Source organism: Pseudorasbora parva, chromosome 15 (genome assembly GCF_024679245.1).
Source record: "Pseudorasbora parva isolate DD20220531a chromosome 15, ASM2467924v1, whole genome shotgun sequence".
NCBI classification, from domain to species: Eukaryota; Metazoa; Chordata; class Actinopteri; order Cypriniformes; family Gobionidae; genus Pseudorasbora; species Pseudorasbora parva.
The window spans coordinates 25,123,440-25,150,701 of record NC_090186.1 but is presented as its reverse complement, the minus strand read 5'-3'; the positions used below and the strand labels follow the sequence as shown (position 1 = coordinate 25,150,701).

At 37.0% G+C, this 27,262-nt stretch overlaps 1 protein-coding gene across 2 annotated transcripts in view; it reads left to right on the top strand.

Annotated features, from left to right (window-relative positions):
• The window catches only part of btbd7 (BTB (POZ) domain containing 7), a 102,438-nt gene that overhangs the window by 46,386 nt on the left and 28,790 nt on the right, over window positions 1–27,262 (top strand). For both annotated transcript variants that reach the window (XM_067417445.1, XM_067417444.1), the window contains exons 2-3: window positions 15,087–15,303; window positions 16,659–17,783. In XM_067417445.1, coding sequence (XP_067273546.1) covers window positions 15,222–15,303; window positions 16,659–17,783 — 1,207 coding nt within the window. In that variant the 5' untranslated portion in view covers window positions 15,087–15,221. The remainder of the gene's footprint in view (window positions 1–15,086; window positions 15,304–16,658; window positions 17,784–27,262) is intronic.

Sequence of the window (27,262 nt, the reverse complement as noted above, 5' to 3'; positions counted from 1 at the left end):
ATTTACAGGTCACCTGGTGTGGTGACGCATAGCTGCAACATAGGGCCCATATATTATTTTTCCACTCAATTGTGTTAGTTGCGTAGTTAGGCTATGTTTTCTTTAACCAACGGCCAATTAAGGCGCCAACGTTTTTTCATTTTTCCTTCTTCCTTTAAGACAGCGGCAATACTGTCTACTTTTATTTGTGGACTCAGGGAACTAATTATTTTGCATGCACTCACTCCAAATGCTATCTTCATTTCATTTCTTTCCATTTCAGTTTTTTCCATTTCATTTCATTTTCATATGTTGTTCATTAAATGCCAAATTTTTCTTTTCAAAAGCATATTTAAATTCAGTTCATATTTCCAACAAATGAAATTTCTAGCCAAAATTACAAAAGTGGTAAAAAAACCCATTTGAGTTACCATGCAAATTCAAACATTTCGCTCTTCTCTATATGCGTCAACCTGGCGTGCGTAAAAGGGGCTTTCCTAATTTTCCATTAATGCTTGGATAAAATAAAAATAATGGCTAGTGCGGTGGATGGGATATACAAACCTACCAAGTGCCATCATTTTGGAATGACCTATCGCGAGGAAAATATGTTTTAGTCGCATAATGCGGCTATGGAAACGCTGTCTTTTCTCAATAGTTTTTTATCTACATTTAAGAAATATTGCAAAAGTTTTCCACAAATCTGTAATGGAAATGCGGCTTGTGTATGGTCAAATTATAGAGGGAAGACTAAGCAGTTTAAATGTGAATATTTTATTTATTGATTGATTTGCTACTGTTAAATAGACGTAATGTAGCTTAAAAATAAAGCACTTGTTGTCATATAATTTTTTGCTGATTTAAAAAACAAAACATAGATGCAATTAAAAATCTATATTATAATTATAAAAATTACATTTAAAAAATACTAAATTACTCGTATCATGAAACCAGATTTTGTTCATCCCGACCTGTTGAGAAGTGAAAGATTAGTGAATGATAACATGATTGTAATGTGATCTCTGTAAGGATGTTCACGCTGGCATTTATTATAGAAATAAGAGGAGGGAATGGTCAAAAAACAGGGCCGGACCATGCTGGCGAAGTGAATTTTTTGTAAAAAAAAGTTCTGTTGTCATATTATTCAATTACTTTTACTAGGGTTATTTTACCTGTGGTATTAAAATCTACTTAATACTACACACATTGTTTACATCTTGTGTAAAGTATTATTATGTGAAAGTGTTGAGTACACTGTAAAAATGATATGTTCAATAAGTTATGACAACATAGGTTTTGACATTGTTTTAACTCATCAAAAGAAGTTACGAAATGTTAAACTTTTCTTTTATTAGTTATACAAGCTGTAACTCATTTTACAAAGTCAGTTTAACATAATTTAAGTTGAAATAACTTTAACATCCAAGTCGATTGTACTGCAAAAGTTAAAAATTTGCCCTTTTTGTATAGTGTACTTCAACTTTTACGGATTAGACCCCATTTACCTCCACTTTAAGCGCCCCAATATTACCAATATTATTGACTTTTGCTTTTGTAAAAGAAGAGGGACAAGTCCAAATAAATTTTTGTTGCATCAATATTACACCACAAATGCTGTCCATTGAGCTATCTTGCTCTCTTTATGGAGTGCTAAGTTGTTTTGTGAAATGTTTTACTGTGTATGAACATCCTTTTTATAAGCAGTGCAGCGCCACTTTATTTCTAACCACAGCGCCCAATTTAATCCACAAACACCCGCCATATGGGGCACACCCAGTCGGAGTGATGATGACAGCCTTTTTCAGGGGAGGATCCACACAGAAAGCCCCTGTCATCAGACACAGTCAAGCTGAAGAACAACCAAATCTCTTCTCTCTGCGCAGCATTTAGGAATAACTCAAGATGAAGACAAATGCCGTTGTTTCCAAAGCAGTGCCTGACTGTTTTAGACATTAAGAGCCTGTTTAGACGAAACAGGTGCTCCCGTTAAACGCTGACCTTTCTATTATCAAGCTTACTGTGATCCTTCCAAACCAGAGAGAGAGAAAAAACAATCAATCAAGGATCAATTTTTCTTTTTCACTAAAGTCGATTTAAGATTGGGTTTGAAGCTGGGTCAGAGGCAGCTACAAGGAAAAGCACAGGTCTCTTGCAATTGATGAACGAGTTTACAGTGTGATTTATGTGACCCAGTTTGAGGTTTGCAGACGCAGAGGGCACACATTTCTCTGTGTTTCTCTCCGTGGTCTCTTTCCTTGAGATTCATAGTCCAAATAAAAGAAAACGTTGGCTTTCGTTAGCTTTAAATGACGTTTTAGGTGCAAGCATACCTAGACGGCTTGAAAACCTTGAGGTGCATTATTGATACTTTCCCCTGCAGCAACTGTGTGGAGGCTCCCTATTGATTTGCCTAATGTGGCAAAACTGCTCCACTCTCCTGCTTGCTTACATAACTGCTGTCTGTGTCAATGCCTGCTCTGGAGCTCTGCAGCATTAAAGAACCGTTCATTTATTCCCTCTCCATTCCTGTCACTCACGTTGAGAGACAGTTGTTGCGTCGGACACTGTGATTATCATTTTTCACTGCAGAGTGTTTATAATGAGACTTCTGTCCCTCGGTGTAGGCCTTATCTTTGACTAACGTTTTCAGTACTTTAAAGCAACTTTATTAAACACTGCACAATGCAGCACCACTTCACCTGATGGAGGGTTCGGCTGTGCTGAGTGAATACAAATTCAGCAACGCTTGTCGAGTTTCACAGTCGCTGTGAATTTGCAGTAATTGTAATTGTAAATTTGATGTGTTCTCCAGTGGCAGAGTCTGCCTGTTTATGCTTTGCTGGAATGATGAAATATTCGATAAACTGTTGCTCAGCATTATGCCTCACTCTTTAAAGATGTTCTTTTGACTGGAGCTTGTCATTTCTTTTTTTGGTTAAGGATGTGAAATTTCGACTTGTTTCAGCTTGCAGTACCAGTAAAATAAGCTGTTAGACAGGTGAACACATGCATTTTTTTTTTTTCCAAGAGCTATTAAGGTTTTTTTAAGATCCACGGGATGTCAGAGACTACTAACATATGCAGGGTAAAGTATATGTAAAATATCGAATGTACTTTTAATAGCCTTGACATTGAACTTATTTGGTCTACTTTTATTAGTCGCTTGATTTAACTTTTTTATTCACACTGATGTTCAGTGGACCCGAAAGATGTTAGGATTTATTGTACTTGTTTAATAATAATAATAATAATTATAGCAATTATCATCTCACGAATCAAGAAGATACACAACTTTTGGGTTCATCAAAACTAGATGATACAATATTTTAACACTTTTTTTAAAGAAATCTTCAATGACAAAATGGTTAGAAAAATATTTTTGTTGTCTGAAAATCACAAAATGCTAAACAATGCAGGTGCATTTTGACATGTTTTAGCTAGAGGCTGGCCTACACTAAAAGATTTTTAAAATGACATTAGATTTTCAAAATGTGAACCCACAAACATTACGATAAAAATAAAAAAAATCATAGGTTTAACTATTTTGTTGCTATAGTGTGAAGAGTGCTGCGATGTTACCAAGACGTAAGATTCCATTCATAAACAACCTCTCCTGGTCAAATATGACCGAGTGGTTGGGCAAGAAGCAATGCAGATTAAGTGCTCTCCCACCCTTCCCCTTTTTTAAAATAGCCATGAATAACAGAATGATTAGGCTGTTTTTACCTCACTACTGGGAAATAACCTGATTTATTAATAAACACTCAACATTTTGTTACCGAATTTGCTAGTTCACCTCAAAATAAAAATTCTGTAATTTGTAAGAATTGCGCATCCTCTTGTTGTTCCAAACCCGTAAGATCTTCGTTCATCTTCGGAACCCAAATTAAGATATTTTTAATTAATCGCTCTCAGGCCCCTGCATAGACAGCAATTTAATTACCACGTTCAAGGTCCAGAAAGGTTAAAATAGTCCATGTGACTCCAGTGCTTCAACTTTAATTTAAAGAAAATACTTTTTGTGCTAAAAAAACAAACAAAAATAGCAATTTTATTCAACAATTTCATATAGCCTGTGTCAGTCTCTTACACAGTTTCGTTTGTTAATAGTGCAGCACTTTCAAGTTCTATGACAGCCGGTGAGCACCACATTGTTTTCAGAACATAAACCGCATTAGAGTCTGGCACAGGCTAGAATTAAATTGTTGAATTAAGTCGTTGTTTTTGTTTGTTTTTGTACATGAAATGTATCCTTGTTGCTTCATAGCAATTAATGACACATTTAAAATTTTTGGGTGAACTAACACTTTATGATAGGAAAACCTATACAACATTGGGGTAATTATAAGAAAACTTGTTGTAATATTAATAACTGTTTTGTTTATCAATTATTCTTTGTATAGTATTGTATAAAACCACAAATATTTGGAATCGGGCAATGTCGAAGTTAAGTGAAACTGCAGAGCTTGCTTTTAATGTAATGTTAATAATCCACACTGTTGACATAAAGCTGAAACCACTGCATCGTCATTTCTTGTCAGTGTCAATCCGAGATGTTGTTCAGGGCTCCTGCCACAGTAGCTGGCAGATAAGCAAATTACCTGCCACTTACCTGCAAACACCTTGGCTAGTGGCAGGTTTTAATATCATGCCTTGCACATCTTTAAGATTGGAAATATTTTTAAGGATAACTCCAGTGAGAAATACCTATGGGTTACAGAGTAGATCGTTCTCTGGGATGCGTCAAGCGAATGTAAAGAGTTTTATCTCTAAAAACATATTAGCAAACAGCAAACATACAAACAATTTAATAAGAAGATACTTATAAAGACGGTACATTACGTGTATACAGACAGGAGCTATCTTGGAAAAAAGTTTGAAGGGTTTTTTGAGCCACGAACGCTGTGCTAAGTGATGAACTATGACTTGGAATCTCATATGGTCCGTTGTTTCCGGAAGAAAGCACTGAACGCAACAGAGAAAATAAATAAATAAAAATGTCATGTAAGTAGATTTCACAAACCTATTGACCAGCTCACTTAGCACAGCGTTCGTGGCTCAACTCGTCGGGACTGTTTTCCAAGATGGCTACTGTCTGTAAACGCGGAATGGACTGTCTTTATAAAGTATCTTCTTATTAAACTGTTTGTACACTTACAAAGTTCTCAATGCTTTCGGTTTGCATGTAGGGATCCTCATTATGCTACTGTGTTAGTGTGAGGCTATTTTGAGCCTTGTTAGTGGTATTAACTAGAAATTTAATTTCACTACCCTGTGCCCCATAGACGAGCGTTAAAAGCTAAACTGTTTTTAGAGAGAACTTTTTGCATTCGATTTTCATGAAAACGCATCCCAGAGAACAATCTACTCTGTAATCGTGTTAATTACCCCTAGATTCATTTCTCACCGTCGTTGTCCTTTAAGGAAAAAGGTCAGAAGTAAAATGATACCCCCTTTTTGCCTAGTTAACGTCTCATTTGTTTTTTGTCTGAATATTAATGCCACAGCACTTTGATGTTTAAGGTTCAGTAAAAGAAGCTCCTGTTTGTCAGCAAAGCCGCTGCTGCTTTGATATTGCAAACATTTCAAACACCACTTGAAAGAGACTAAACGCAAAACATTACATTAAAAGCCTGCGATTACATATGTATGCATGTCCCTTTGATATCGCTGCAGAGCACACAAAAGTGGTAACCATATAATTATTTTGGGTTTGTTTTCTTTGTCTAATTTATTACTTAAAGTTGGCATGAAACGGAAGTTGCGATAGTCTTTTGTAATGAATATCTGAGCGAAACGGCTTCTGGAATTAAAAAAAGTATTTGACAGGATTCAATTTTTTTGTCCTAGGAAAGGTATTGGGTAAAGGAAGTTGGGTGTGGAAAATCTGAGAACAGAGATAACTTTGATTTACAATTTCAAGGGCATATGATTTATATATATAAAAAAAGAATAATAATGTGCATGGTACTCTGGGAGTAACGGTACACGTATTCGTACCAAACCATTTCTGTACAGGGCTTTCGGTTGGGTGCACGTGTACGAATGCAGTCTTTACCAGTTAACAGTCGGCTTGTTTTAAACGCAGAACACACTTCAATCCGAATTCCCACACAAACATATTAGGTATTCAGTCCATTTTGTCACAAAATTCAGATGATAAATGCCGTTTTGACTCGGGATACTCCTGTTTAACCGTTAACCGATAGTAAGAATTTTGACCGAGTAATACTATCAGTTAAACGGATAATTTTGTTTTTGTTATTTTGTTCGTTAGTTTTTTTTACGCTTTTGTTTGTGGCATGGTAAAAAAACCAAAAAAAAAACTGTATTTTAACTCACGGGGTGCGTCGACACAGACATATTTAGCAAAATGAAGCAATGGAAAAGAAGCTTACCACGTGGGACCATTTTGAGAGGAAAAGGGCGACCAAGTTACTTGGAAAATACGCTACATGGTATTAAAATACAGCGGTAAGCTTCTGACTGCTGGAGGAAAGCAAATGAAAAGCGCTTCCCGAGGCTGGCTGCTCTAGCGAGCTGCCGTTATCGCTGTATTCCCCGGACATCAGTGCCATCTGAAGCCTTGTTTAATGCTTTTTGTAGTGCGGTTTTAGTCACGTTTACTAAAGTAAACATTGTCACGTATGTTCTTCTTGCTGCTGTTGGTTTATAGAACAATTACTCCGAGCCGCCCTCTGTCGTTTCAAAGAACAGCACAACTGCGAGCGCGTCGAATACACTTCCCCAAACTGACGAGGTGCGAGCGTAGTCAGCAGATCCACGGAGCCTTGAGACTTGTGCTGCGGAGACAGATGAAAGTAAACAACAAGGCTTTCTACCGCGGGTCTAATTGTCAACAGGCTGTGCTCCAGACTAACCCACATCACTTAGACATGCTACTTTTTAACAATTAAAAACCAGTTAAGGTGTGGATTGAGGTAGAGCTGCTCTTTTTATTTGATGGAAAATCTATTCCGGTTGTTCAAAGCTTCAAAAGGATTCAGTGTATTTTTTGTCTTGTCATCTCAGTTTGGTAATTATTTAAGGGAAAATATATATTGTAGGCCTATTTATTTTATGCTTTTTATTTAAAGCTGCTGTCCGTAACTTTTTATGTTTAAAATTATTAAAAATAAATTTTTGAGCAAGTGCATAACCAGCCAGTGTTCAAAACGATCTGCTTACCTTAGCTCGATTTACAACAGTAAGTTTGTAATAATGTTTTTAATTCCAGTGGTACTGGTGGATTTCCGCGGGAATTTCAAGCATATCTTTGCGTCATTGCGTCACATCTGAACACATGAAGAAGGAGTCCCGGTTAGCAGGTTATATTTCTCCATTTACGATTCATCCGTTATAAAATGCAAAAATCTTCGGACTTCGGAGAGGTTAAAGAAAGAAGAGACTTCAACCGGGCCGATGCGACAACAAAGGATAAAAAGGGCTTTTAAAGGTGGCGTGAACTTTGTGTTTTGAAGGTTTTGATCAGCTTTTTTGAACAGTAGCACACTTTTTTGTATAATTCATTCTGTTGCACAGAAATGAAAACTGACCTACTGGTAGCCCTAATGGACATTAAATGTAGTCACATGTGGTAAAAAGTTGCATGGTTTGACGTGATATAATAAAAACGATCGTCAGATTTAATCCTCGTGATTTATTGCAATGCTTTTCCCCCTTAAATGGTCAGAACAAAAGTGGATGTTAGCTACTTAGGTGTTCAGATGGCATTCTTATGTCGGTCATACTTTCAAACAGTAGAGTCTGTGATTTCTGAATGACAGTATCCACACCGGCTCGGTGACTGAGAGCTGCACATTCTCATCAAAACATTTGATTCCTCCGCTCTGTGCCAACCGAGGCACGTCTCACGTAAAGTTGATAATTCTGCGAATAACTGCAATTGCATTTTTTGAACAGAGATGGCGACAAAGAGGAAAAACTATGGACTGCAGCTTAAAAATATTTTATTCGGTTTTTCTCTGTCAGAAATGCTGCATGAAAATGTGATAATGTGTGAATCTAGGTTCTGTTGTTGAGCTTATCTGCTGTTTGCAGAGTAAAATAAACCTGTGAAAAAAAGTATTTTTAATGGGTCACAGATAGCCTGACGTGGTCATACTCAATTCTAGTCAGAATATGAGTCTGAAACTGCTCCATTGGGCTGTGATTATGGGGCGTGTTTCAACCAAACCAGGAAAGACCTCAATTGGATAGACCTACAACCAATCAGAGCAACGAAGCGACGCATTGCCAAATGACAACAGAGTTCAACTGCACTGTGTTGCCAAGTCCGTGTTTTTTTCTATGTCCGTGAGTTGAAGCGACTATTATGTGATAGACCCATGAGTGCGAATTTGGCAACCTTGCCAAAATAACACACATTTTACCCCCCAAATGCCATTTTTCCGCCGGAGAACCCCCCGAGAAGCTATTGTTTAGGGCTAGTAGTTGGTGGGTTTTGTTGTAAAAACTTGGCAACCCTGTCTGCACGCGAGCTGAAATCAGGCTGGAATAAACGATCTTAGCCGGTGTTGTTAAAAAAAAAAATTATTTAATGATACAGAGAGTACTTACCCAGGCCATCCTTAAAAATATTTTGGTTTGCAGTAACAGTAATTTTTTTTAAAAAAGGGTCGGTAGGTAGGTCTATATTTTTTTTTTTCAAATTTTAATAAAAAAAAAAATGTAAATTTTTGGTGATGGTGATTACGTAGGTATGAATTTAAACAAATTGGCATATCGTGACATCACTGACTGGGTCTTCAAGCTGTGCCTTCGGGCGTGTAGGCTAATTGCAGGCTATATAGACCACAAACAAATTGAAATATTTGTCAAAAACATGTTTATTGCATAAATTTCAGGTGCATTCTTTAAGAAAAGTGTCCAACCACCAGCTAGCTGTCATTGACTCAAAGCTGTCAACCCTCCCTTTTTTTCCGGTTTCTCACGTATTTTAGCTCTTTTCCCGCTGTCTTCCCGTTTTAGTATTTTCCCGTGATATGTTTCTTATTTTTATGCTCGATTGTGTTAACTCAGAACACGCAACTATCTGTGTCTCTGAAGTGGCTTGCACTTCTTGCCAGACCAACGCATCTGGTGATATAGACTAGTGCATTTGAATATTAAAAAGCAAAAAGTTGTTTTTATGAATTCAAATAATTAAGTAGCTATAACCAGATATTCAATCAAGAGCAGTGAGTGAGTCCTTATCTTTTGTTTGAAAGACAGCAGTAAAGGCTACTGCCCCTTTAAGACCTAATACAGAGATATGCATCGTCTTTCTCAACTGTATAAAGTTCTCTTAAGGGATATAGACTGTCTGATGGATACTCATCAAGATCGACATGTTGACATACTTTTTGTGTGAGTTTATCCGTTCAAACGCAAGACTTGAAAGAACTCAATATTTGCGCGCTGTGAGACGTGCGCGGGCTGCGCACAGAGACAGATCTTCTCTCACTGCAGAGGGTTCTCATTCGCGTCTTCTGGCGAATATACTGAGTGATGATGGCGAAAATGACTGGTCATACGGCAGCACTCGCATGCATTGAACACAGTTTACAAATATAGACCGTTTTGCCCAAGTTTTCTTTTATTATCGCTGTTGTAGTGCACGTGTATCCATCGACAGAACCATACATAAAGCATTATTTTTCAAGTTACAACCAGTGCCGCCGCTCCCACCACGCGCTGGGGTCGAGCAGAACACACGCTACCAATAGCAACGCGTTATGACAACGACATTTCAGACTGACAGAGACAAGATAAACGGCTTTTCCGCCATTTGTTACTGTTTTGTACACGTTGTTATATTAATTATAATTCAAAATCTGTTTTATTCGCCACAATATAGTAATGATTAATGTTGAGAGGGGCACTTTTGATTCATTTTCAAAAACGGCAGGGGAACAAACTAAGCCCTCCCCTCTGCAGTGCACTTGCCTGGTGTGTGTAACGTGTCCATGGTCCTGACTCCTGTCACACGGCGAAATCTCCGACAGGGCTTTAACAGTCTAACGTTACAGTGAATGAGAGTATGAGCCGAGCCGAAACGAACGCACGTGCAGGCCTAGAGTGACATCCGTTAACCATAGTGTAAACATAGATGACGTCACGGGTTTTTCTATAAACGAAAGAACGTAGCCTTAGTTTGTATGGCCCAGGCAATTTATACATTTATAATACTTACTTAAATATAATTCATATTATTTTATTACTGTTGTATTAGTTGTTTGAAAAGTAAAAAAAGAAATTGGTTGGTCTTAAAGCCAATTTACAACCGGCAAGTCGGTCGGACTAAAAGGAAAAAAAAATAAAAAATTGAGTCGGCCCTAAATTGACAGGGTCGGTCGGGTTACGGCAAACAAGAATATTTTTAAGGATGGCCCCAACATGACCATCATTTCTGAGAGAAATTGTGAAGGTGAATGCATATACAAACAAGCTCTCCGTTTAGGATTCGAAAAAATATAATCCAAGCCCCTTTGATAATGTGCATGATTACGTTACTGTTGATCATCTGTCCGTTGTCTTCTAAAGCCCGTCCTGATGATTTCTTTGGTCCGAACAGTTTCTGTTCGGGGATAATTACTCCTCTATGGAGCAAGGCCAGATCGAACTGCCCAACATAAAAATTTTGTGGGTGGGGCTAAATTCGGCTGGCATCCAAGCTGTAAAACAATATTAGTTATTTCTAAATTTTTCTTTATTATAATAAAGTCTAGCAAAAAGAACCAATAAGAATACTGTTAAAGTACTGGATCGATAAGCAGTACCAGTAAGAGAAGTAATACCTTTAAAACCTTAACGATACCCATCCCTACATTTAACTGTGTTTAAAATTATGATGTTACTCTGTGCATTTGCTCAGCAGCTGCTGTGAAAATTGTTTCACACTGCTAAGAGTAAAGAACTTCTGCCAAATAAAACCGGAAACCGAGGGTAACACATGATGCAATTGACAGGCGACTCCCTCAGACGTCCCGGCTCCTTGGTTAAAATAGCAATTTTCTCACAATTTACAAATAGTTGGAAACATTTGGGATATTGTAAGAACTCAACTGAACAAAATGTATAACACTGGCCTGGTGATTTATGGTGATTTTACTGCAAAAATTCTACATAGTGCACCTTTAAGCTGTTTTTAATGCAATAGTACAAATATTTTCATGCATAAAAAAACAAAAATGACAGTTGGAAGTCGTATTTTAGCCAGACAGGGGAAAGTTGCTGGAGCTGCTGTGCAACTGAATATTTATATGAACTGGATTTCCATCAGCTGAAAGCACATTGCAATGCATTTACACCCTAGACAGCTTTGTTCACACCCTGCCAGAGGAAAAGAGTTGTGATCGCGCTGACCTCTGGGGATTTCACAAACAACTCAATCCAGCGTTAAAGCAAGCAGATGAGGAACCCTTGCTTTACGCACATGCAGTGGACATCTGCTTGAGGTTTATTTGTTTAGGTAAAGGTAAAGACTCTGTCTGGTCTCCTTAGGCTTTTGGCTTGGCTCAGCCTGGAAAAGTGCTTTACTTTTCGGCCCACTCTCAATGTCACATATTGGGACACTTAATGTAAAGCGACGTTTATGTCTTCCCAAACTGTTATGGGCTCCTCCTTTGAGAAGTTTCCGGCAACACAAGTTTGGAATGTAATGTGAAACACAAATATCTGGATGGAGTAATAGCTCTTCATCTGGATACAGAAAACCCCAGTCTTCCACCTCGCCACGAAAATACATAATTGGAAAGGAATTAACAGCTTTAAGTTTGTTTCCAGGTCAGTTCAAAGGAAGATGTTTGATTTTCTAGAAATTGTATTGTGCCAGTTGTGTGAACTTGCAGGCTTCAGCGCTGAAGGCCAAAGTATGGTCACAGGCTAAAGTTTGGAGATTACAGAGAACGGAAAAGGGACATGAAGTTCTGTAGACATTGTTTAGCTTGAGTAAACAAGCCAGTTGTGCCTCTGTGTCAGATTGCATTAGCATGACATCAGTGGGAGGGTTTGGATAAGTCAGAATCCTCCAGCGGTATTCTAATGGCCTTCAAAAGGAGAAGTAAACATCAAAGCTCTTCCTATGTAGTCTGGTTGTATTGTTAATTTTGTTTCTTCTTTTTAGATTAAAAAGAACTGTTCAATTCCATTTAACTTGCTTGCTCCTTAAAAAAAAAAAAAAATAAAAAAAAAAAAAAAAAATATATATATATATATATATATATATATATATATATATATATATATATATAATAGAAATGGGAAGCTAATTATAATATAAATGATTTTATTGTAATTAAATAAGTTATTATAGTACTATTATAAGTCTATAATTACTTATATTATTAAATAGTTTAGGGAAGCATCAAACGGAAAATTCAGGCTCGAAACCGAAAATTCTGGAGGTTCTTGGTCAAACAAACTTCCCTCCCATCCAATAAATCACAATAATCTTTGTGTTTTGTATGGCAAAGTCTCAGATTTCAAATTACATAGCTTTTATTGCAAAATGTAAAAAATAAATACAGTTTTGGTGCTGTTTAATGTGGTGTAACAGTTTGCTGTAGTGCCTTAGTTCAAGAGAAGCAGCAGCTTGAAGCATGTGCAAACTGGTCATCTACGCTTTAATACCAGTTACAGTGCGTAATAAACAAGAATGAACATCTAATGGTATGTTGAGACACTACAACTTAACAAAAAACTGTATCATGTCTCAGGTATTGACTCACTAAAGCCCCTTTCACACTGCAAATCCGGCAAAGATTTGGTCCATTCACACTGCCAGCGAAATACCGTAATATGTGCGCTTTCACACACAACGCTTAACGGTCCCTGATCGAGTTGACACGTGACATCCGGATGTGACGTATAATGGCGAGCGATCTCCGCTTCAGCGCGGATAGTAAGGAGCTCCGTGGTCTCGACTTGTGTCCAGTTTGCGCACATTTCTGCTTGTTTAATTTTAGTTTCTTTTGTATACGAACACTCTCTGCGTTTAAAACACCGACTAGCTCTTCTGGCACTGCAGGGTTGTATTATTGAAAAAGCAAGCTCTAGGAGTCGCATGATAACTACGTACACGTTGCAGCATTAGTTTCGGCTTTTGTTCACACAGCGCTCGTCCCGGGTCGAATCCCACAATATTACTAGGTTAAAATTGATGACTTAGCAGCAGGTATTTATAGGCTGCTGTCAATTTAAGACCAAATGCACAGATCCAATTTAATGATACACATCTGATTTGTTTCTAAACTCTTTACATTCACTTAAATCTGCAGTAGCTAACTTTTGTAAAGATGTATTTTTTACATTTGTTAAACCTGTAATTTTGTCCTGACAGTAGACAGATAATCTGTGAAAAAAATCTAGCTCCTAGAGATAAAAATCCACTGGCTCCTCCCAGTGGTCCTATTTGCAGAAATACACCGCACCCGGGTAAGAAACAACCAATCAGAGCCAGGAGGAGTGTCTTAGCAGTGTCAATCAAGCTTGTGCACGCTGATCACACGTCTCATGCACAGCATGCATATAGGCGTTCAAATTCGAGATTAATGGTGTACCGCAGCTTTGCTTGTGACGGACAAACAGTCCAAACCTGCTCATAAAATAAAGACGGGTAAATGGAAAAAGACAGATGACTATAATAAAAAAGAAAAAAAGAAAGAATTAGATAGAGCCCGAAATAAAACTAGGGTAAATATCTGAGCGGCTTTTCCGAGGTGGAGCTCCCTAGGGAGCTAACGTTACGTGTCCTGAAAGGATTTAAAACCGATGCAGAGTTAGCCACATTTCTGTGGGAAGTATCCATGCTTGATTTGTTTCATTCCTTGAAGTCGCTATGGGTGTGAATTTCTCATCGGAGCCCATTGTGTCAAAACTCTAGCTACATAAAATACAGATAAAAAGCCACGCACTATGCAAAGCAAATATTTTCACTAATCCTATTATCACTGGCTTGTCATGTTGCTGAAAAAATGTACTAGCAAACCTTATTTAGCATTACATATCGATAGACTAATTACTTGTACTGTAATGTTAGTTACCGTTACATTTTCTTACTAGCTATTTATTACTTATAGAAATAGTGCAACGTCATAGTTACATTACATGTATTGCAAAAAAATGTAATGTTTTAAGGACTAAGTTGTTGATGTTTTGTCCGTACCAGTGAATGTGCCATAACTGTTTGCTTACTAGCCTGCACATTCACATCAGTCTCCGTTGTGATGGGGGAGGAGCTGTGGAGGGAGGGCTGTAGTGCAGCGCAGCAGAGAGTAAGGGGGAGGGACCTGTGAGCTGTGCTTGTTCAAATTTTCAGGCTAAGTCAATTTTTCTAAAAACTCCCTACTGCAGCTTTAAGACATAACCAACCAATTTGGTGTTTGTAAACCATGATAACGTGTTTTGTGGGCGGAACCTAGCTGGTGACAGAAAATTACAGTTCTACAGTAGCACTCTATGGAAGCCACATAATAAACAATACACATTTTTTTAATTTTATTTTTCACAAATTTGAATTTCCGAGTTTAAATTTCACAATTTTTATATATAAACTAAGATATAAACTCAATATTCTGTCTTTGCCCTATCAGAACTCAACTTGCAATAGCAAGAATTTAATTTTAATTTTTAAATGTTGCCTATATAAAACATTATAGGTTTAAATTTAATTTTATGCTGCACCTGTAAAGCTATTATGCCCCTATGAACTGCATGTGCTTATTATATGGATGTATTGTTTACATCAAATCCATGGTTTAATAGTAGACTAATCATCACAGGTTTCCACAGTCCTGTCTGTTCCCTAAATGTCTGCGTTTAGCTTCTCAGAGCATCTTTGACAATGGTACTCTATAAATATGAAGACTTTTTTTTTTTTTTTTTTTTGCATTCAGATTCAGACATCCAATGGGATAAGACATTTTTCTCATTTTTCTTCCCTCCTTTTTTCCTCTACTTTTTACCACTGTTTTTCTACCACAACATTTCGTGTGCAGCTGCAAATTGTTATATTGTGTAATTATTTTTTACTTCTCCAAATTTGTATGACTTATCCTGTTGACTTTTATGTATTAACTTTCCCCCGGTCTCTTTCTCTTGCCCAGGAATGAAGGACACTGCTGCAGTGTCGCCACATTCATATAGGTCTGATTGAGCGGAGCGGTGAGCTACTCAGTGCGTCGACGCTCGAACGGAATGATTCAGCAGGGTGACTAAGAGGAGGAAGAAGGGGGGAGAGGATGGGTGTGAATGCCTCCAGCTACCCTCACTCGTGCTCCCCTCGATTCGGGGGTAACCCACAGACCCAGCAGACCTTCATAGGTAAACTCCCATATCAATGTTGTTACAGAGATGTTTGTTCTTCATAGTTTAGCAACCACTGTGATCGATGACGATATAAAAGGTCTGACAGCCTGAGCACTATTACATCTTTTTTTCATATATCAGCAGGATACAAGACCTAAATTCTTTGAATCATTGCAATATGATGGATGTTTTTCAGTTACAAGAAAAGGCAATCTCTCTCAAAGACAGGAGTTTTTTTGACTAGAATATAAAATAGTTCTACATTACTTTTTGTTAAAAACAAAAACAAAGAACAATGATCATGTTCATGTTCAGTTCAACAGCACAGAGATAAAGAATCTCATTAAATAATTGACTTCTCCAGACTTCATATTCTTTCACTGTAATATATTTTCTGTATTCATTTAAACGAATCCAAGGCTTTTGGAAAATTGTATCACAACTGTCAGCAGTTGCTTTGCGTGTGTGTTTTCCCACTTTCAGTATCCCACAGAGTCTGGCTTTAACTGCATATTCGTATGTGAATATTTTCATGTCTTTGCTGTCTGTGAGATCAGTAAAGTAATGGTGCTTTCAAAATGCTAAGCCATGCATGACAGTGGGCCTACAATGAGAAATGGAACATTGGATTGAGACATAAAGTGTCGTCAGGGAGATATTAGCCATGCTGGGGAGGACATTAGATGACTTCATAGTTTCCTTTTTTGGCAGGTGAAAATTTAGAGATTTAGAGGGGGGGAAAGTACACATTAAGTGGTTTGAGGATGCATACTTTCCTTTTTGAAACTGGAATTGTTTATGCAGTCTCTTGCATAATCTACAAATTTCTCCATATAGTGAATTTCTTTTGCTTTTCTTTTTTTTTCACCTAATTGATGTCTGTTAAATAGATTCAATTCTTTGATCCAGAGTTCAATTTAATTGTTATTTTTGTTCTCCCATTCCTTCAATTTTCTCCATCAGTCCATTTTTATTAAAAGTGAAGTGCATTTCAGAATTTAAAGGAGTGCTTCAGCGCTGGGAAGATGAATATTGTATTTAAACTGGGTCATTAATGTAGTAGAAGTGTACAATAATTTTTTTATTTAGTGCTTTCTAGACTGAGAAAATGAAATTTTTGAAAATGTATTTTTGTAAATTTTTTGGACAGCACAATCATTTGAATATACTCCAGGGATTCTACTGATACAAAGCCATATGCGAATCGCTGAAGTAACCCTTTAAGTGCATTTCATCGAAGCCCTGTGGTGTTGAATTGTTTGGAATAAACTTTAATTGTACCATAGGCAGACCTCACAATGCACATGTTGCTGAAGACAACATTTAAGGCCTCCAGAATCTTACACAGCGTGTTTCTTTTCTGTCACCAGGCGCCTCCTATGCACCACAGGGTTATGGCGGCGAGTCCAAACTCTACAGCCTCGAACATGGCTCTGAAAAACCTCAGGACAAGAAGAAAAAGAGCTCTGGTTTGGCTACACTCAAGAGGAGGTTCATTAAGCGACGCAAGTCCAGTCGGTCGGCCGATCATGCACGGCAAATGCGCGAGCTCCTCTCGGGCTGGGATGTGCGTGACGTCAACGCCTTGGTGGAGGAGTATGAGGGCACGGCGGCGCTCAAAGAGCTCAGTCTGCAGGCGGGCCTGGCCCGGCCTGAGGCTCGCACCCTGCAGCGTGATTTGGCCACCCTTTATCAGCACAAATACTGCACCGACGTGGACCTGATCTTCCAGGATTCCTGCTTCCCAGCACACCGTGCCGTTTTGGCCGCCCGCTGCCCATTCTTCAAAACCCTGCTTTCGTCGTCACCAGGTTATGGGGCTGAGGTGTTGTTGGACGTTGGGACGGCGGGCATGGATGCGCCCATGTTCTCCTCGTTGCTGCATTACCTCTACACGGGTGAGCTGGGCTCGGAGGACGCGAGGTTGCAGAACGTGGATGTGCTGGTGAGACTGAGCGAGGAGTTTGGTACTCCCAACTCCTTAGAAGCCGACATGCGAAACCTCTCTGAGCACATGCCGTATTTTGACTCGCTGCTGAGCTTCTCATCGGATTCTGAGCTGGTGGAGGCCTTCGGAGCAGGTGGACCTGCTGCTAGCGTCATGGGAAGTGGAAACGCAGGGATGAGCCACAGCTTGCCTGATGAGGAGCTAAGGGCCCACAAGGCAGTTCTCTCGGCACGCTCACACTTCTTCCGCAACCTTCTGCAGCGACGCATCCGCTCGGGTGAGGAGATCACCGAGCGCACTCTGCAAACTCCCACCCGTATAATCCTTGACGAATCAATCATTCCCAAGAAATATGCCAGAGTGGTCTTGCACTGCATGTACACGGATGGGGTTGACCTTTCGCTGGTGCTGCGCGGGAGTCCATCCGAAGGCAGTCTTGGTGAAGTTCAGGCACTGGTGGCTGGGAGAGGATGCATGAGCAGAGCAGAAGAGGCCATGGAACTCTACCACATTGCCCTCTTCTTGGAGTTCAGCATGCTTGCTCAGGGTAAGTCTTAGCCTGTCTTTTTATCCATTATTTCTAGTCTTTCTCTTTAATTTCCCCTCAACGCTCCATACTCCCCTAGCATTGTTTACTGCTTGATTAATTCACAAGCTGTCAAGGGAAGTCCTGAGGAACCGGGCGGAGTTGCTGTAGTTTATTCGCCTCATGTTAGGATTACTGTTTGTGAGAGACTCCCATATGTACCCAACAACAAAGTACCACAACCTCTACTCTGCTCTTAATACACTCATCCAATTCTGCCTACATTATATTCTGTGGTTCTGTTGTTAGGACTCAGGAGTGTATAGTTAATGACCAAAGTGACACAAATCTGCTTCAGGATCGACTTTTCTGTAGAATTCCTATATTAAACACTATTTACTTTGTGTGATTACTGCGGGATGTTGGAGAATAGGTCACCAACTTGTGGTTTGCATTTTAGATTTACATGTCTTGCTTCCTATTGTCAATGTTAACTGCAGGCTTCAGCTATTAATTTATGTCCTGAGTCTGTAGTTTATAAAAATGATTGAGGTTGGTTAAACCTGTTCTTGGTTGGGCTGTGCTCATTCTGTGATATAGCTAAAGTATTGTCTTGATATTTTATCTCACTCTCCATTACATGTTTAAAAGGTACTTTTTTTTATTGTTAAGTACATTTAATGTTTTATGCCAGAGGTTAAAAGTGCAAAAACCGATTTTCATTAAAATTTTCAAAAACACATTTTCACTAAATGAACCATAATAATATGAAGAATGCTATCATAGATTGTTTTCATTAATGCTCACACTATTTGCGTAACACTATATGCTCCAGTAACTATACCTACGCTACTGTTCAAAAGTTTGGGGGTAGTAAAAATGAGTGAAAAAGTAGACATTTTTAGTTAGTGAAGATATATATTGTATAATTCTACAAAAGATTTATATTTTAAATAATAATAAAAAGATTTCCATTCAAATTTATCAATAAAAAAATGTACCACTTTCCACAAATGTATTAAGCAGCACAAACATTTTCAACATTGTTAATAATAATATGTTTTTATTGAGCGCCAACTCAGCAAAATATATCGAAAGGATCAAAATATTATTATTTTTTTTTACTTAAGGATAACACTACTTGAAAGTGTGTGCATAACACTGACATGACGCCTTCATAATCATGACATTGCACGTGAAGGAGTTTTTATGCATGTTTATGACAACTTTCAATAAGTGTCATTCGCTCAATTGTCATTTTTAATGCAAAGATGACATTATTTGAGCTGTCTTTATGAAAACTTGACATAAACCATCATAACCTGTCCGTAATGTCAAGTTGTCATGACAAAGACACTAAGACAACATAACCTGTCATAAACATGACATAGCAGAGTTGACAGAGAGGCCATTATAATGTCATGAATTTTTTCAGTGGTACAAGTTTAAAATGCCATTAAGTGTTAATATTTAAATTATTATTATTTTATAACAACATCATTAATGTTTTTCAGTTCATAATAATATTATTATTATTTATTTTTTTCTCCACCAGTTCCAACAGAAAGTCAGATAATAGACAATTTCAGATGTCTTAAAAATATAGTAGGAGTTTGGGAAATCAAATCAATAATTTGATTTTTAAGACCTGTTCTCTCACAGAACATTGCACGTGATATAATATATACCGGAAGTAACTTTTTTAGATTTTCATTAAAAATTAGCACGGCAAACTATTTTTTTCTGTGTAGTAACTTGCACAGATTAATTGTTCACCCTAAGACCTGTTATATGTGGCAACAAAGTGAATAAGATAAATTTTGATTTCATGAGGACTTTAAAATACTCATGTTCCTCATGTTTTAGGCACTTGGATCATGTACCTTTCCTGCAGCAGCTCACTCAGTTTTCACACCTCTATTTCTAGATGCACATTTTGTCCTTAAAAATGCATAATTCAGTGCTTTAATTTGCCACGACTGGAGGAAGCGTGCAGAGGGCAGACCAAACTAATCGATAATGAGAATTGTTATTGATGATTTTCATTATCAATTATTAATGACTACTTTAAAGCACTGTTTATTTTTTATGCATCTTTGATCTATTGTGTGTTTGCGCTGTTGCTTAAAGTTTGTTTTTATTTTTTTATTTTTTATTTGACAAATGTCCTAATTTCCGTGACCATAGCACATACCGAACCGTACAGAAATGTCATGCTAAAACCGATACAAACCGAACTGTGAATAATTTAAAGCACTCTACCCATAATCACAATCTTTGTGAATTCACATAGCACTATGCTATAGTAGGACTTTTAAATTGTTTTAATAGGCTATTTCTTGCAGCTTTGAAAAAAACTAAGGTCTAATAATGCATGTCATGCTTTCTGTATTTTCCTGAATACTGTATTTTCTAATAATATTGCTGTTTACTGCAATTAAGTAAAGTTATTTTTGATTAAATAGATGTAGACTTGGTAAGCATAAGAGACTTCTTTTCAAAATATAAGCATATTAACCCCAAATATTTGAATGGTGGTATGAAGTGAACCACCGTTCAAAGGTTTAGGGTTAGTATGAATATGGTTTTGAAATAAATCTCTTATGCTCACTCATATGCATTTAGTACATGAAAAATGCCACTCCAAAACTGTTTTTGAACATTTGAGTGATGACTTGAAGTTAATTGGAAACATTCTCTTACATACCCATACTTTCAAGTCATGCGATATCGATAATAATAATCTACTTTGTTCATCATTACATGGTCTTTGGGAAAAACATAATGATCAAATATCATTAAAGCATTAAAATCATTGCGATATTCACTTCTACTTGTTTTATTTCACCATCAAATTAACAGCAATATAAAACTAGCCCTACTCACTGGAGGAAGAAATAACTAAGTGCTATCTAAAGTCATTTTTCTAAGTAATTTACATCTGATTTATCTCTGCAGCCTTGCCAAAACCTGCATTGTATCAGTTCTCAAAAAAGGGCTTTAGTCAACAGCACATTTACTGGCTTGTACACCACTTTCTTGTGTACTTTGTATCATCAAGCCCCTTGATGTGCTTCAGCTGTGCTGTGTAAAGAGATGTTTTTCAGAAAGCCACCCATCCTTCCAATTACTTCATCTGAATAAGAATATTAAGCCCTGCGATCGACAGCGCAGGTCTGCAGCGTCAGTGTCAGCTGATCCTTATGACCCATTGGTCAGCTGTGGTTTGTAACCGATAGCGATCCGATTCAGTCCCGTCAGCATAGCCTAATGGTGAGCTCAGGTGGGTTTGTTTTCTTCCTGAACATGCTGCACCACTTGCTACATCAACTTGAGATTTTTTTTCAACAACATGAAACATATGGCAATTAAATAGAAATTGTTTGTGCAACCATGACTTTTATTTAAAAAAAATTACAAGCTTATCTGATTATTCTCAGAACTTGTCAGCTGCTCCTGGTAGTCTAGTTACAGTTTAGTTACAGTGTGTTGCATGAGATTTTCAACACTGAGTCCACATTACTGATGTCATTGTATTTGCTTGTTTGTTTTGTAAGGACAAGTCAGTCCTCAGTCAGTCAAAGCCCAAGATGGAGTACTCTGCACTGAACACACAAGCGATCATTGAGGTCATTTCGGTGCATGCGTGTTGATAGCCTCTGGTGGGAGACAAAGGTGGCGATGACCTCTAGGAAATGGAGGCACAGCAGTCGTTTTACACCCAGTCAGCAGCCGGTCGGTGGATGGTACATGGCAAAGATAATTAATGTCCAGACAGACGCGCGTTGATAAAAAGCCACCCATTGGTCTGGAACGGTCTCTGCAGAGGAAAATCACTTGTTCACACTAACTGCAGGAAATCAGCTCCTGCAGTTGTTGATCTTGTTAACCGATTCGTCTTCAAAGACACCAATAACTGGTATTGGTTGTTAATGGAGAAAACTTCTGTCCTTTCTCACTTTGATTTGTTGGTTTGATATTAAATTCCTACTAATTGGTTTACCTTTTTAATGGGGTAAATAGATGCTTTACAGAAAAACATTTAAATCCCCGTTTCCACCTAATTTACCTGGAACAATTTGTCCCAGAAACTTTTTCCTCCCAGACCTGCTGCTGTCTGTCCTTGTTACAGATGTTACATGTACTTACCAATGCCATAGTAAAACATGTATGCATAATTACATGCAACTAACCCTCAACCAAATCCTACTCTAACCCTGTAGTAAATAAATATACTTAATTAATATTACTCAGTAATTAAATATATAATTACACTGTAAAAATGACACCTTAAAATAGTGTAACCACAGAATAACTTCTGTAATAAATATAGATATTCCTCATTATTAATGTTAATTAATGCTAACTTTAACTGAGACCTTATTGTAAAGTGTTATGTATTCTTTATAATTCTTTTGCACTTTAATCTGTTTGAATTTTTTGTTGTTTATGTTTTTTGTATTGTTTAATTGTATTTAAATTAGGGCTGCAAGATTGGGGGGAAATATATAATTGCGATTATTCTGGTTAAAATTGCGATTACGATTTAAAAATGCGATTTATTATTTATTTTATTTTTTACAAATGAAAAGTGTGTGTATAACATTTTATGTTTATATATTATGACCTTATTATAATTATTATTACTGCTAAAAATATTTTTAAAAGTAAGAAATATTACCATTACAATAACATTTTCATAACTACAAATTAAAAATATAGTATGTCAGAACAAATGTAATGATATAATACAAATTTTTTGTGTGTTTCTGAGCTGTATTCCCCTAACTCTTGCTGGGCCAATCACATCGTGTATAGAGTCGGTGGGCGGGACCATAATGACAATGGCCGAGTTGCGTTTGCGTGTTTCTAGTAAACACAGAAACTGGCGAACGGCGGTCTTTCGAATCAGCTTTGACAGCGACTCTGGAAGACTTGGAGTTAAGCTTTTCTCTGAGAAAAGAACAAAGAACGGCACTGAAGTCATTCTTAAGAAAGGAAGATGTGTTCGGAGTTTTGCCAACCGGATACGGCGAATGTTTAATCTGTCAGCGAGCTCTGTTTCACCTTCGTTGCTCTGGTTGGTGTAGCGCTATCCTATCGCGTGCAGAGGGAGTTTGAAAGACAACCGTTTATCCCGCCCCTCGGATTGAGCCCTGTCAATGGTGAGTTTTCAGACCAAACATCTTGATGTGGGTCAGGCTTGTCAGGCTAGCCGTCTAGGGTATTTTCATAATAATAAAGTATATTATAATGCAGTGCTGATTGACATCGACTTGATCACTGTATAGAATACTATAAAATAATGCATCGTCTGCCTCATTCTGTGATGAGAAGCCACATCAGCTCACAAACACTCGACTGACGATATGAAGTGAGTTAAACATGTTATTAAACGTTGTCTTTTGTTGAACAGGTTTATGAACGCTTCACTAGTTTGTGAAGATGTTTGACTCGTGTTGCTTTTTCAAACACGTTATAAGCGACTCAAACTCGCAATCTTTCAGATGGAGCACCGTTAACGCTCTCCTTTAACCCACTGGGCATTTATTTATTTAATTAAAATCGCAGCCTTTAAGCTTTTATATACATTGCACATTACCCAAAACACGATTGCGGTTCGATTTCGTGCAGCCCCAATTTAAATGCTCAGTTCTTTTTGTTATATAAAAAAGTATTCTGTTATAGTGATAATTAAATGACAGGAAAAACTGAACGCCCATGCCCACATACCTACAATAAACTTTGTAACCTTTTTTAGCTTATTTTAATACAGTTAAATACTCTAGTCTATACCATGATATTGCAACATGAAAATTTTATACCATCACATGCTTAAAGGGTTAGTTCACCCAAAAATGTAAATTCTGTCATTAATAACTCACCCTCATGCCGTTCGACACACACAAATGAAGATATTTTTGTTGAAATCCGATCTGAGCCATTTGTGTTCCGAAGATGAACACATGTCGGGTGTCGAACGGCATGTAATGACAGAATGTTCATGTTTGGGTGGACTAATCCTTTAATTCTATACGCTATACAAGTATTATTATTATTTTCATTGTTGAAAACAGTTTAGATGCTATATATTGTTGTGGAAACTGATGTTTTTTCAGGATTCTTAGAAAACTCAAAAGAACAGCATTTATTTGAAATCAAATTATTTGGTAGCATTATAAATGTTATAAATTTTTTATCAATCTAATGCAATCTTTCATGGTAAAAGTATTAATTTTATTTTTTTTTAAACTCTTTTATATGTACTGTTATGGCTTTTTGTGTTTTATGGTGCTTTCAATTTGAACCGACTTCAGGGTGAGTAATTTCTTTTTATATTTTATTAATTTAAAAAAATATATATTTAACAATATTTTAGGTATCTTCAATATTTTTAAACAATTTCTTTTGCTTAACATTCACAACACAATGCTCTCTTCATAGTCAATTTATGGTAAGTTGGCCACTCAGAAATCGGCAGGGTTATGATGTCACAACCATGTTAAAATTAACATATTAGGATAGCCATTTACCTTAATGGCTATTTGGTAACTTGGCACTTGGCCCAACCTAATGAATGACATTGGCTAACCTCAATGTTCTGTCACAATCATAATCAAGATCATTTACATATAGAAGCCTTAAAGTGCATTAGCAAATTAAACAGCCTGTTTAATTCTAGGGTCAGAGAGAGGGTAGTAATTGCTCTTGTAAAATTAAATGACGGCTTTTTGGTGCAGGAAACCTAGTTAACGTTAGAATTGGACCTCAGGGTGAAAAATTAGAATCTAATCAGTATCTTGCAGGATGGATGGGATGATGCAACGTGTACAGATATCTGACTTTAGCAGAATTAGCACATGAGACTGTTCTCAAACAGTATGTTGGAAATAGACTGACTTGATATATTGAGGAGGGCCGAGTGACACAGGGCTGAGCGTGACACTGCACCTGTGACGATAACATTAACTGACAGCGTGGCGTGCCATAGGTCTGTTCTGTAGTGCAAATGAAATGCTGCATCGATGCGCCTGGAGGATGGGAGCTACAGAGAGCTGCGCACATTTCTTCCAGTTCTCAGCACCTTTTAAAAAATGCATTGCTTCTCATTTGAGAAAGAGACATCTGGGGATAAAGAGAGAAATTATTCACAAACTGAAAACCATTTGTGTGTTCAGTATGTGTTCATTTGTATTTTTCATTCTTTGTTTCCGCTTGTAGTTTTGTGTCACCCTTCATTAAGTTGAATGGTTTAAAAAGGATGCTTTGATATTTCATCATTCTCTAACAATGAAAAATGAGCAGGAGTCCATAAAGCAAGGTCTGTTTTTTTTTTCTTTTGAATGCTTTTCAGACATTCAATTCATACTTTTAATTGAATCAAACCATCTAAACAATATTTTGTTCTTTTTTGTTTGTTTTTCTGGTTCCAGAGTGTAAACAGTGATTACATATTGTGATTATCTTCTAATAAGACAAATCATCAACTATTTATTAAGGTTGTTTTGCATTCTGTTAATCTTGGATACTTTATATGCAGAAATCTGATTTATTACTTGAAAAGGTATTTAATTTTTTTGGGATGTGATGGTGAAAAATTATAGAGACCTATAATGAAAATAAACCAATTAAACAATGTACAGCTTGAAAATAGATATTTTTAGATTTGATTAAAAAAAAGTTAAATTTATGGACTTTTTAAAGAATAACTTTAAAGCAGCACTAGGTAACTTTTTAACCTTCATAATATATTTTCAAGACTCTTGTGATTAGAGGTCGACTGATAGTGGATTTTACCGATAGCTAGGTTGGACCACACTTGCCGATAACCGATTGATCGAAAGATAGTTAAAAAGCTACTAGATTAAAATAATAATAACAATAACAAATTAATCATATTTACATATGCAATTCTAAATTGCATATGTAAATATGAATATATTAAAATGACAAGTTCTAACAGAAAAAAATCTACAGAAAATAACTAAGACATTAAAATATTACAAATAAATGTTTCTTTAGCTATAACCTAGAAACATGTAAGTGAATGTCAGGTAACCGACTGCAAGTCCCATTTGTTAACACAAATTTATTAGCTTATTTAGCTAGCTTACCTGAATGATATGCAATATACATTTTACACATAGATTTTACACTGTGTAATAATAGTTGAGCAATACAATTGTATCTTAATCATGTTAGTTCATAGTGCACAAAAAAGATTAACAAATAAAACTAACAATGAATAATACTTCTACAGCACTTATTAACCTTACTTAATGTTACAAATGGAATATTGGATATAATGTATTATAATGAAATACTGTATTATATTAAGTGTTATTTCATATAAATCCAAACAGTTTGCTTTTTTAGAACACTTGACGGTTTTCTTATCAAAATAACAAAATATGTATTAAAATCAAATGCATTCCTGATGTGTTTATATTTCTGTCGGATGCATGACGATACAGTTTGATTTCTTATAACCCCTTAATCGGCAAATCCGATGAATCGGTTGACCTCTACCTATGATTATACATCGACTTAAATGACACCTCTGTCATAGCCTGACGGGGTCTGTATAGTTTTTAATCGTACTTTTAAACCTCGGGTTTCGGGTAGTATCCCGGGACATAAAGAACTACAAAATTCGACTGCTTTACGGCATAAACGTCACTTCCAAGACGTACAAAATCATATCATATTTTAGGATACCTAACATGTCTGTGATATTTGTTTATTTGTCTTACCTTAAGCTATAATGCAAATCGATTTTTCAAATTTGCAGAATCCTCTATGGTAGCTTGATATTATAATATTGATGATAAATGGTTATTACCTACCTTTCAACATGTGAACTCCTCCTGCAGTGTTCAGGGCTATCATGTGTTCAGGGCTGTCATGGTTGTCATGTCAACAAATGCATGTGCGATGGCATCTCCTGAGGACAGAGCACAATACTGTTTCCCAACTGTAGGGGACCCCGAGAGCAAAACCTACCTAGTGCTGTTTTAAGTGATGATAAGAACTAAATGTAAAAATAGACCAAGTGAGCATGTACATTTTAAAGGTGCCATGAACTGTTTCCATGAAAAATTATACTGTTGTCTGAGGTCAATTTATGGAGTCTGTGTTTTTTACATTAATAAACATCATAATGGTTTTGAGGTTCTCTCCTGGAACGCTCAGTTTTTATGGGTGTACCGCACTGAAGACTTGGAAGTAAATGCCAAAGGCTAGGATTGGATAAGATTTGCATATTTAATGAGCTTCAGCTCCTGTTTGAGTGCATGTGGGAATTGTTTTGAAAGTGTGTGGAGAAAAGCTAACCGGAATGAATCGCCCACAGGGCTCGCAACATATCTTTATCAAACAAACACAATATTTTATCTCTCATCCACCGCAAATGATTGGAATGTTATTTTTTTTATTTACTTGTCCTGCCCGACCAGTGTATATAACACAAACTGTACAAAGACAATTTAAAACTATATGTG